At 45.4% G+C, this 13427-nt stretch overlaps 1 protein-coding gene across 1 annotated transcript in view; it reads left to right on the top strand.

Annotated features, from left to right (window-relative positions):
- The window catches only part of LOC123146384 (BTB/POZ and MATH domain-containing protein 2), a 3325-nt gene extending 1006 nt beyond the window's left edge, over positions 1-2319 (top strand). Inside the window, exons 2-4 of the mRNA XM_044566042.1 lie at positions 346-397; positions 807-955; positions 1005-2319. Coding sequence (XP_044421977.1) covers positions 346-397; positions 807-955; positions 1005-1832 — 1029 coding nt within the window. The 3' untranslated portion in view covers positions 1833-2319. The remainder of the gene's footprint in view (positions 1-345; positions 398-806; positions 956-1004) is intronic.
- The last annotated feature ends 11108 nt before the right edge of the window (positions 2320-13427 follow it).

Here is a 13427-nt window from a genome sequence, read left to right on the forward strand (position 1 = left end):
GTGATTAGCACTGCAAAAGAGGGCAAGGCGTCAAAGCGGGATGGGGAAGGCCGGGAGACAGAACGACGCCCCACGAGTGTGGGTCGAAAGTATACTTATTTTCCCCCAGAGTGCCCACGTAGGCCTTGTCGAAAGTATGCTTATTTTCCGAAAAATGAAATGTGAATATGACTTGTCAGTTCCTGTAAATACATGTGTGGAAACTTTTTGAGTGGAGTAAAAATAATCTTATTTATTGCGGCAAAAGATCCACTCAAATGCTATTTAGCATACTGTCCCATGAATAAATAAATAAATCAAACATAATATAGCACAAATCTTAATTTTGTGGCATGTTCATATCAGGATTTGCCCAAACAGCAGGGCCGTGTGGGACGGGCTTTGCAGCTCGTGGGCTGTGAGGGCCTGAAAGCCCAATAACTACTAACAAACCCTAGCTAGGTCCAGGCAGGGCCCAGCTGGAAGGCAACCAAACAACGAGCCGGCGGCGCATATTCCTTCCTCTGCTTCCGGCGGCGCAGCGAGTGGAGCGGGCGGCGACTTGTCAGGACCAATTTGCAAGCCCGTGCGGCCGCCGGAGAAGCGACGCCGGCACCGCAGCGAGTGTAGCGGCGGCGGCATCGTGCGGCCGCGACTTGACCGGGAAGGTTTGGCCCCTCAGCTCATCGATCTCAACCCTGAAACTAGTTAGGATAGGAATGTGATGAATGGTGACTGATCGAGTAGGCCGTCGATTTCCTTTCCGGTGAGCTCGCAGGCCCGCCATGGCGTCGTTCGCCGGTGTATCGGTCCTTGACGGCGACAAGGGGTGCTCTTGCGAGACGGCCTCGTGATCAAGGGCTACTCGGGTAGCAAAAAGGAGCTGGCCACCGGCGAGAGCAGGAGGACTGACCCTTTCATGGTAGGAGGCCATAATTGGTACATCGAGTACTACCCCAACGGCCTCTACGGAGAGGTCGAGGCCAAGTTCAGCTTCAGACTCCGATGTATGTTGGTCGAATTAGTCAAACGCTGAGCCTCATCCTTGCTGGGGCTGCCACGACTTGCTGACAAGAGATGCCCTTGAACGATCCGACAGTCTCAAGCATGATTGTTTCACCATCCGCTGTCATGTCCTTGTTTGCACCCCGGATGAGGTGCTCCTGCCTCACATACACCAGCATTTCAGCCACCTCCTTCAAAATATGGTGGGTGCTGATGTCACCTTTGAGGTTGGCGGCGAGACGTTTACCGCTCACCGGTGTGTGCTCGCTGCCAGGTCTCAGGTGTTCATGGCGCAGCTATTTGGCCCCATGAGTGAGGGCACCGCCACGTCCGACAACGTCATACACATCAAAGACATGGAAGCAAAAGTGTTTAGGGCGTTGCTTCACTTCATCTACACAGACTCGTTCCCTGTGATGGACAAGGACAGTGTCAGCATGGAGGAGGATGAAATGCCACGAATAGTGGAACAAGGACAAGCAGAGGATAAAATGCCAGAAGCTGTGGAACAAACGCAAGAAGAGGCAGTAGAGCAACAAATGCGGCTGCGGTGGCTGCAAGACTTGTTTGTAGCGGCAGACAGATACCATCTGCAGCGCCTCAAGTTCATCTGTGAGAAGCAGTTGTCCGAGCACATGTGTGTGAGCTCGGTGGCGTCCACTCTCCTTCTATCCAAGCAGCACCACTGCGACGGACTGAAGCAGGCGTGCCTGAAGTTTATCCAAGTTCTATCTCCCTTGCGTTTGCAGACACTGATGGCGACTACTGGCTGGGGGCATGTAGCCACGACCTACCCCTCTGTTTTGTTCGAGCTCATTGCCATGCTTGCTGCAAACCAGCGGAGATAACACTCTGTATATGGTACGCGTGTTCCTTAATCAAGTGACATTGTTTTGCATATGTGGTATCCTCTTCAGAGATCGTAGTATCTGTGTCTTGCTTTTAATTGTCTCATCAGTCATGTAGTTTTTCATGTATGATGAATCAGAAAAATCCAACATATGGGCATATTGTCTCTTCATGCAATGGACGATGGTCTGTAAATTCAGGTGTTAGGGTCAAAACATTGATCTGCATTGCAGCAATGCGCAAATTTCCCAACTAGTCATTTTATCCTCTTATATTTTTCTGTTCATTGTGTCGTATATTGTAGCTATGTGCCTTCCCTGTCATGTAGACCTATTTCAAGTGGTTATCGAAAAGAAGAAATGTAGATGTTTCTGGGAAGGCATTTTATGAACCTGGATTTATTCAAGGGGAACTGATATGAAAGACAAGACACAGAGGTCACCAAGAATTCCGGTTGCCGTGACATACAGCCATAGTATTACATTATTAACATGTTTACATGTGCATGGCTTAAAATATGGACGATTTGGAATCTGTATCTGTTTCCTTCCAGGGTAAGCAGAGCAATGGAGAGACATGTGATTGGTTGGTGTCAACTCCTGGAGGCAAAAGCAAGCACAAATTCACTGCTGGACAAGGGATTCCAGCTCCCAGGGAAGAGATGAAAAGAAAAAGAGGAGAAGTACATGGACGGATTGCTTTGCGCCGAGCGCTCCCTGTATGTACCTCAAGGCGGGTCATCACCATCTGGAAAATGTAGCAGGGGCCCTGACTTGGCTGAGACCTGCCTGATTCAGTTGTTTTGCTTTGATGCTATCTGGCTCTAAGCCTGTCACTGTGGTGTCTATTAATTCCAGGGCAATGAACACATATATAGGTTGTTGTCTATTAAACTCAGTTTGCATCTTCTTAATCACTGGGCTGACTCACTATGGAAGTAGAAACAAACATACACATCTTGTCTGTGTTGCAGTATTTTGACATTTGCAGCCCATGTTCATGCTTGTTCTACCTCTGTGATATTACTTCCTATATATGTGAGGGAGAGGGAGGATATGTTTGCTTGATTATGAGTGGTGAAAAATGCTTCTTCACCCTAAGTGACTATGGACAAGAGTTTGTCTCTGAATTTTGTATGTATGATTTATTTTTATTTTGAAAGGAGGCAAAAGATTTGCCATTTTCATTGATTAAGCAGCATATGTGTTCATTTACCCTGGAATTAATTAATACCCCATCCAGCAAGGAAGGAAATACCTATATATGTGTTATTACCCAGGAATTTATAACACGATCAGCTGGTAAAGGTATCAATTGTAGAGTTTTACAGCCAGACAACATCAAAGCAAAAGTGACCACAACTAATTAAATCAGGGTCCTATCCTATTACATTTTCCAGTTGGGAACCTGTTGGTGTTGGACTTGAGGTACCATAACATTCTGGCCAAGCAATCCGTCGGTCGATCGCAATTCTCCCCTTTTCGTTTCTTCTCCAGGAGCGAGAAATTTGTGCTTGCATTTGCACAGCAGCCTCCAGGAGTGAACATGCCCAATCATAAGATCCCAAACATTGATGGTGCAATGCTTTGCTTCCCCTGAAAACAAAAACAGATGCAAATTCTGAGACATGCTCATGGTAAACCTGTAAATGCAATACAATATGTCAGGACCAGTGTCTCGTAGAACAAGCATCGGCATGGTGTAAATCATACGTACCGTCAGTTTGCAGGAAACAAATGATCATCACCCATTAGCATCTGGCTGGTTGCATCTTCTGTCTGACTCTATGGAATGGAGGTACAAACATGGCTTAATTGGATTCATGCCTCTACAACTTTCATGAGTTGGAGAAATGTCATTACAAAAACCGAAGTTGGAAATATGTCACTGCAACTTTCACATACCTCTACTTGTGCCATTTTCTTCACTTAAAAGAATAACAGATCAATAAAGGCTTGTATTTCAATGCGTATTTCAGTAATGACCATATTACCCTTGTCCCCAAATGATGCACACCATGGAAATAAACGGGAGCTAGAAAACGGCAGATTTTGGCCAGAATATCAGCGTACTCTATTCCTTCTATCTACACTACTTTGAGAGCATTTTGGCAATGCTAAATGGAAGGGAACAACTACGGTGGCAAATTCAGAGACAATTGCTGAACTTTAAGCACAGGACAGAAGGCGGCACACATGCAATTCTGAACCAATACACACAGATATACATCGTCGGCTTGGAAATATCCATTGCAATTCTGCACCAATATAGCAAGCATACACAAAAATCTATGCACTCTGAAATCTGAATAACTAGAGCATTCGCGGAGACGAGGGATGAGGCGTATTGTCGCAGACTCAGGATCTCATTGTAAGGCGACTCCATGGCCCATTTGAGCAGTTCAGGCCGATTTGTCTTTTGAATGTGAGCTTCAAAATATTTACTAAAGTCGGTACTAATAGGCTGACACAGATTGCTCACTCGGTGGTAAATCCGAATCAGACTGCTTTTATGCCCGGAAGATATATCCTAGAGGGGGTTGTTTTCTTACATGAAACTCTGCATGAAATTCACTCAAAGAAACTCGATGGAGTAATTTTCAAAGTGGATTTCGAAAAAGCATATGATAAAGTCAAATGGCCCTTCCTCCAACAGGCTATGCATATGAAGGGGTTTACCGAATCCTGACGGAGACAGGTAGATGCCTTTGTACAGAAAGGTAGCGTGGGGGTCAAAGTGAATGACGACATTGGCCATTACTTCCAAACCTACAAAGGATTACGACAAGGAGATCTGATGTCTTTCGTCTTGTTCAACATTGTGGTAGATATGTTGGCAATCCTGATTGGTAGGGCCAAGGATAATGGGCAGGTAGGTGGACTCGTCCCTCACCTTGTCGATGGGGGCATTTCTATTCTACAATACGCGGATGATACTATCATATTTATGGAGCATGACCTCGCAAAGGCCAGAAATATGAAGCTCATTCTTTGCCTCTACGAACAGTTGTTCGGCCTAAAAATTAATTTTCACAAAAGTGAATTATTCTGCTTTGGACGAGCCAAGGAAGAAAAAATATGTATAGACCATTGTTCGGTTGTGAAATGGACCTTTGCCATTTCGCTACCTTGGGATTCCGATTCATCATCGTCGGTTGTTCAATAAAAAATAGAAATTCCTGGAGGCTCGATTAAAAAAAATAAGCCGCTGGAAGGGCAAGCTCTTGTCGTATGGGGGTAGGCTCGTGTTAATCAATTTGGTATTAACTAGCATGCCTATGTTCCTTTATCTTTCTTTGAAGTGCTCGTAGGGGTACGAAAAAGGTTAGATTTTTGTCGATCCCTTTTTTTCTGGCAAAGTGATGAGGGAAAGACGAAGTATAGACTTCCAGATGGGATATTATTTGTAGGCCTAAAGACCAAGGAGGATTAGGGATTGAGAATTTGGAGATTAAAAACAAATGCCTACTTAGCAAATGGTTATATAGGCTATCTGCAGAATCTGATGGCATGTGGGCACAGATTCTCCGTAACAAATATCTCCAGACTAAACCACTAGCTCAGGTCACCGCTAGGCCTTCGGACTCGCCGTTCCGGAAAGGGTTAATGAGAATCTGATGGCATGTGGGCACAGATTCCTTCTTTCGAAGAGTGAAATTTGTTGTCGGAAATGGTACATCTACCAGATTCTGAGAGGATACTTAGCTTGGAGATTTGCCTCTAGCTATTCAGTATCCCAGGTTATATAACATTGTACAGCGTAAGGAGGCTTACGTAGCTACAGTTTTACAAGCGTCACCATTGAATATTCAGTTTAGGAGATCCCTCGTGGGGGAACGCTGGAATCCCTGGTTGCATCTAGTACGAAGGTTGATGGATGTCCAACTTTCGGATCAGCCAGACGTCATTCAATGGAAGCTAACTAAATCTAATGCGTTTTCGATGAAGTCTATGTACCTGGATGTTATTAATTCTGGCCCAGTCCCTAGATCCGTGCATATTTGGAAAATCAAAATGCCCTTGAGAATCAAGGTTTTCATGTGGTTTTTCCACAAGGGTACGATCCTCACAAAGGACAATCTTCCGAGGCGAAGGTGGATAGGTAGTTTTAGATGTTGTTTTTGTGACCAGGATGACACAATACAACATCTCTTTTCTATTTGTCCCCTAGCCAAGATTCTCTGGCGCACGATTCATATAGGCTTTAACATTAGTCCTCCAACTAGCATAGCCACGTTGTTTGGGACTTGGCTCGCTGGTGTGGAGCCAATTACCGCGGGACGTATTCGGATAGGAATATGTGCGTTACTACGGGCTATATGGAACTGCAGAAATGATATGATCTTTAACAGAAAAAACTTCACAAATATTTTGCAGGTCATTTTCTGAGCTACTGCATGAATCCGTACGTGGTCGTTACTCACTCATATGGACTGCAGGGAGCTCTTGGCTACTGGGTGCAACCGGTGGGAGACGGTACTGATACGTGTCCAACGTATCTATAATTTTTTATTGTTCCATGCTATTATATTATCTGTTTTGGATGTTTTATATGAAATAATATGCTATTTTATATTATTTTTTGGACTAACCTGTTAACCTAGAGCCCAGTCCAGTTTCTGTTTTTTCCTTGTTTTTGAGCTTCGCAGAAAAGGAATACCAAACGGAATAAAACCTTTGCGATGATTTTTCTTGGACCAAAAGACACCCCGGAGACTTGGAGATCAAGACAGAAGAGCCGCGAGGCTATGGCATGCAAGGGGGGAGGGGGCGCCCTATAGGGAGGGCTGCCTTGCCGCCGCCTCGGGACTCCTCTGACCTAACCTTTGGCCCTACACATATATTCTCAAACCACCAGAAGCATCCACGAAAACACTTTTCCACCGCCGCAACCTTCTGTTCCGTGAGATCCCATCTTGGGGCTTTTCCGGCATCCTGCCAGAGGGGGATTCGATCATGGAGGGCATCTACATCAACTCTATTGCCCTTCCGATGAAGCGTGAGTAGTTTACCACAGACCTACGGGTCCGTAGCTAGTAGCTAGATGGCTTCTTCTCTCTCTTTGATTCTCAATACCATGTTCTCCTCGATGTTCTTAGAGATCTATCTGATGTAATCTTCTTTTGCGGTGTGTTTGCCGAGATCCGATGAATTGTGGATTTATGATCAACTTATCTATGAATATTATTTGAATCTTCTCTGAATTCTTTTATGCATGATTTGATATTTTTGTAATTCTCTTCGAACTATCGATTTAGTTTGGCGAACTAGATTGGTTTTTCTTGCAATGGGAGAAGTACTTAGTTTTGGGTTCAATCTTGCGGTGTCCTCACCCAGTGACAGTAGGGGTAGCGAGGCACGTATTGTATATTGTTGCCATCGAGGCACTTGAGGATTGCCTCGCGCTCAAAGGTCTGGCCGGTCTCCATGGTGACGGGGTCCTGCATGACCTGCTTGGTGAGCGGGCACATGAAGGCCTCGAACGCCGCCTCCTGGTATTGGTACCCCTCCGTGGACTGCTTCCTGTTTGAATTCCTGGCCATCATCTTGCAGCTGTGTGGTGCAAATGGCGCACAATTTAGATACCCTCCATTTTTATATACAAGGCCACTATCAAAATTACAAATTGCAGCTATACAATGCCACTAACACTTATCGAGACAAAATTGATAGTGTTTGCCTCGTACTAGTAAAGGAGGGCATTAATTATCCCTTGCATGCATGTGAGTGTGAGAAGGTTGGCTTGCATGCGCCTTATTAATCAACCAAAAGAAGTGAGAGCATTGGCTTGCTATGGGTGGAATAGAAAAATATGCAATAATTAACATGACAAACAAGGAGACAAGCTAACTTGCAATAATGACTTAAACACATATTTACGTTTGCCTTGATACCTGTAATATGAGTTTGTGGCCTTGTATACAAAAATGGAGGGAGTACGTTAGAATACTCCTCCTCTTTCACCGAATTTGTTCTGAATTAATAGCAATAGCAATAGTCCACTTAGTTTGGAGAAGTTGAAACTAAGGTTGGGGTGATGGAACCAACACAAACTTGATTAAAACCAGAGAGTTGATTAATTGGCAGGCAGTGGATATAGGGGAGTTTTGAACAATCTTTTGGATAAAGGGAACATGAATACACACAGTTAAATAAAAATGATAGGAACTGATAAAGGGGTGTTCCCACTCATGGATAGGTGAACTGATGGTTAATCTGCAGATGCTTTTTTTAAGGTCACCGACGGGGAAGGGGGGGAGCCCCCCACCCTTTTTATCCATGGCCTGATAGTTAATGGTGTGACCTATTATATTCTATTCTGCTACCGCAGGCGCTCCCATTGAACCCACTCGAACCGAGACATAGGTTACCTGTTGAACCGAAGCAGGAATCACCACTATTAGTTAATTAATAATTTGCAGTTCATAATAAAAGAAGGGAGAAATTGAATTAGGCTGCAGTCGAATTTGTTTACAGATTTTCAGATATTACATTTTGGGGTTAAAGTTGGCATTCAGATACAGAGACTTTACTTGCATTCTTGCTATTGACTTGTTCCAGATAGTTTAGTCTATTGACATGTCCTTTCCAAATTTCCATGTGCACACAGAAAATTGTGGGCTCATGCTAACAATCAGTCCTTAAACCTGGCACTTGCTTCATTTCAATCATGCCAATCTTGGTTCTAATATGGATGCACCAAACAAAGGCTAACTGCAAAAGAAAAGGTTCTAGTCTTAAAATGGTTTCAAAATGGATGCAATACTACGTACCCAACAAAGACAACCCCAAAAGAAAATTGATTCTAAAAGGCTTTGCAATACAAACAGTGGGAAAACGCTATGGTTAACTAATCCACTGAATTTATAGTTACAATCCCACTGTAATTTGGAAGTACTATGTAAATTACACTCTAATATCATTAGAATTAAAGTGTGGGTGAGGAAATCCCACTGCCGTTTACAGTGCAACTACTCTGTAACTTACACTCTACTAACACTAGAATTACAGTAGGAGAAAAATTCCAATCATCTAGCATACACACCGGCAAGAAAAGCCTCACCGCGAATGCCCGACGGCCATCCGTGGCGTGGTGGCTGCGGAGAAGAAGAATAAGGAAGAGGAGAAGAAGAAGAAGAAGAAGAAGAAGAAGAAGAACCAACGTATACTTCATATTTTGTTTCTTCCTGCAGAGGTGATCCTAATTGCTCTTGCCAAGTCCATTCCCACTCCTCATAATCATCTTTCTCTCTATCATTCATTCGCCTTATTCATATCGCGGTCATAGGCTCTTAGTAGAATAGAATAGAATAGGTTACACCATTAACTATCATGTCATGATAAAAGGGCCTTTGCCTGTGACGCCCCCGATTCAATCGTACACTAATCATGCACGCAAACATGTACGATCGAGATCAAGGACTCACGGAAAGATATCACAACACAACTCTAAAAACATAAATAAGTCATACAAGCATCATATTACAAGCCAGGGGCCTCGAGGGCTCGAATACAAGTGCTCGATCATAGACGAGTCAGCGGAAGCAACAATATCTGAGTACAGACATAAGTTAAACAAGTTACCATAAGATGGCTAGCACAAACTGGGATACAGATCGAAAGAGGCGCGGGCCTCCTGCCTGGGATCCTCCTAAACTACTCCTGGTCGTCGTCAGCGACCTGCACGTAGTAGTAGGCACCTCCAGTGTAGTAGGAGTCGTCGTCGACGGTGGCGTCTGGCTCCTGGGCTCCAGCATCTGGTTGCGACAACCAGGTAGAATGGAAAGGGGGAAAAGAGGGAGAAAAGCAACCGTGAGTACTCATCCAAAGTACTCGCAAGCAAGGATCTACACTACATATGCATGGGTATATGTGTAAAGGGGCAATATCGGTGGACTGGACTGCAGAATGCCAGAATAAGAGGGGGATAGCTAGTCCTGTCGAAGACTACGCTTCTGGCAGCCTCCGTCTTGCAGTATGTAGAAGAGAGTAGATGGTAAGTTCACCAAGTATCATCGCATAGCATAATCCTAACCCAACGATCCTCTCCTCGTCGACCTGTGAGAGAGCAATCACCGGGTTGTATCTGGCACTTGGAAGGGTGTGTTTTATTAAGTATCCGGTTCTAGTTGTCATAAGGTCAAGGTACAACTCCAAGTCGTCCTGTTACCGAAGATCACGGCTATTCGAATAGATAAACTTCCCTACAGGGGTGCACCACATTACCCAACACGCTCGATCCCATTTGGCCGGACACACTTTCCTGGGTCATGCCCGGCCTTGGAAGATCAACACGTCGCAGCCCCACCTAAGCACAACAGAGAGGTCAGCACGCCGGTCTAAATCCTATGCGCGCAGGGGTCTGGGCCCATCGCCCATTGCACACCTGCACATTGCGTACGCGGCCGGAAGCAGACCTAGCCCCCCTTATACAAGAGTAGGCGTTCCAGTCCAATCCGGCGCGCGCCGCTCAGTCGCTGACGTCACGAAGACTTCGGCTGATACCACGACGCCGAGTGCCCATAACTGTTCCCGCGTAGTTGGTTAGTGCGTATAGGCCAGTGGCCGAACTCAGATCAAATACCAAGATCTCGTTAAGCGTGTTATTTTGAAGTAACCGCGATCCCCGACCAGGGCTAGGCCCACCTCTCGCCTAGGTGGTCTCAACCTGCCATGTCGCTCCGCCACAATGTAACAGTCGGGGGTCATCGGGAACCCAGGCCCACCTTTACCGGGATGGAGCCACCTGCCCCTTCAGCCCCCATCTCCGAACAGTATCATAAGTAATGTAACAGTATAAAGTATATAGCATATGCCCGTGATCACCTCCCGAGTGATCACGGCCCAGTAGTATAGCATGGAAGACGGACAAGAATGTAGGGCCACTGATGGAATAGTAACATCCTATACTAAGCATTTAGGATTGCAGGTAAGGGTAACAACTGTAGCAACAATGATAGCTATGCATCAGAATAGGATTAACCGAAAGCAGTAACATACTACACTACTCTAATGCAAGCAGTAGAGAGAAGGAAGAGGCGATATCTGGTGATCAAGAGGGGGGGCTTGCCTGGTTGCTCTGGCAAGAAGGACGGGTCGTCAACACCGTAGTCGAACTGGGGGTCGCCGGCAGCCTCGGGGTCTACCGGAAAGAAGTAACGAAGGGGGAACACAGTAAATAACAGAGCAATCAAAGCATCACAAAGCATAACATGGCAATACGCGATGCCACGGGTGATCTAACGCAGGGATAGGTGATATCGGCACAGGGGGAAAACATCCGGGAAAGTATTCCCGGTGTTCCGCGTTTTCGGGCAGACGGACTAGAGGGGGAAGAAAAGGAGGAAGACGATGGCGAGCTCGTGCGGGGCCGGGGTTGACGAGGTGACGCGGATCGACGGTGAGGCCGCGGTGGCCGGAGGTGGAAGAAGACCTCGATCTGCACGATGCAGAGTCGTCGAGCTCGAACGGGTGGCCGTAGATGACGTAGAAGAACACTGCAGAGCTCCTGGACTTCTTGGTGGGGTGCGGGGACGATGCGGTGACGGCGACGACCTAGTCGGGTGAACAAGACACAGAGGGAGAGAACGAAGCAGCGCGAGGGGAGGGGGAGTGAGGAGGTGCTAGGGTTTGCACAGGGGTCTGGCTTGGCCTTATCCAACAGGGGAGCCGTGGGATGGCCGGCGCGTGGTTGGGCACGGCCATGGCGGCTAGATGCCTGCCACGAGCCCCCTGCCTCCTGTAGCGCGGGGGATGAAAAGGGGGTGGGCTGGGTATTGCTCCTGTAGCATTAGAGCCCACGTAGTTTGCTCCTATTCTTTTTTTTCTATTTTACTGTTTCCTTTTCTTACAACTCTGTTTTATTTTATTTTATATTTTCTTTAGCTTTGTAAAATATGACAACAGCTCCTAGAATAATATTTCAGAACAACCCACTGCTATAAAAATTTTACCCTGAAATAAAATAGTTTAGTATTTTATAAAATACCAAAGGCATTTATATAATTGTTTTTGCTACGGTTGAAATCATTTTAGAGTATTTAAACATTTTATAAAAGTGTGGTTTCTCCGCCATAATTACCTATGCATTATTTGGCTCACTCCCAACATTTTAGTTTTAATACTTGAGAACTTTTATTGTTTGCCTATAATTAAAATTTGAATTTGAATCATTTTAAACTAACGTGAGTTTATTAACAGAAATCGAGGTGACGTGGCATCATTAGTAGAGGGTTACAATAGCTTAATGATCCCTGACCTTAAAAAAAACATTATGTAGATTAACCATACTCACCTGATGGCTAAGAAGCCCAGGTCTCTTGGCACGGAGAGAAACACCATCAAAAAGCACACCACGAGCGACCGCCTTGTAGATCATCGCAGCGTCGTGTAGTGCACGAAGAAGGCTCACGACCAACCATCTGTAAGGGCAGGACGTGGTACAACGTGAGCCTTTGTGTACAACGTGTAGAAGCGACCTTTAGTTGTGACTGGTTCATACTTTTGGTGGCTGTCTGCTGGAGACAGTGTTACATGACAATGGTGTCCAAAACATCTCACCATAGACCAGATCTTTGCCTCATAATAAGTAGTAGCACACAAAGATTTCTATCATCGGCTTGGAGAAAAACAAAAATCCTATAAGCTATCAACTAATCATATGCATATGCCTTGCATAGTGCTCTCCAATTTTAGCATTCAAAGTAGGAGTAGTTTTCTAATTTAAGCATTCAATAAGCAAAATCAAATCGCAAAATAAAGTAGTATTCAAATTAGGATGCATTCAATTATAAGCAAAACTACATCATCTCCATGCGTCCGTACATCGTCGAATATTATCACTAATACACCTCGAATACTATCATACATATCGCCAGTACAGCTAGAACCGTAGCGCCCAACGGGTATTGGCGCGGGCGGTGGACACCCAACGGGAAGGAACCATCACAGGATCATAACTCCGGTGAGATCCCTGAAGAACCTGGCTGGTATTGTCGAACCTGCCCTCCAACGCAACCATGTAGCCACGGACATGTTGGTCCTCCTCGCTGACACGGTGACGTACCACCTCCGCGGTGTCCGGACCGTCACTGGCCCACGCGACCGCCACCAAACAAGGATCGGGTCAACGACGGGCTGGCTCCTCACCAACCTACGCCCCCCGGAAGGTAGCGCCTCCCAAAACCAGCCCGGCGGAGCCCAGTCCCGGACATGGCCCCTCTGATCAAGCCGGCCTCCTCCGCCGAGTCGACGACGAGGATGCGGGATAGGCATCATCGATGTCGATGCGGGAATAATTGCTTTAACTAAAAAAACAAACTAGTTCTATTAATTTCCTTACTATAAATAGAATAAAGTAGTACTTACTAAAAATAAACTAGCTAGTTTAACGAGTTCTATTATTTTTCTAACTAATTCTATTAAACACTTTCTAAGTAGTACTTACTAAAAGTTATCGAGGAGGGGGTACGTATATCGACAACGACATACCCGATAAAAAAATAAGAAGAGGAAGAAGAAGAAGAAAAAAGGAGAAGAAGAAAGGAATAGAGGAGGAGATCGAAGAAAAAAACAAAAAAAAAGAGGAGAAGAAGA

The sequence above is a fragment of the Triticum aestivum genome, chromosome 6D (assembly GCF_018294505.1).
Source record: "Triticum aestivum cultivar Chinese Spring chromosome 6D, IWGSC CS RefSeq v2.1, whole genome shotgun sequence".
In the NCBI taxonomy this organism is placed as follows: domain Eukaryota; kingdom Viridiplantae; phylum Streptophyta; class Magnoliopsida; order Poales; family Poaceae; genus Triticum; species Triticum aestivum.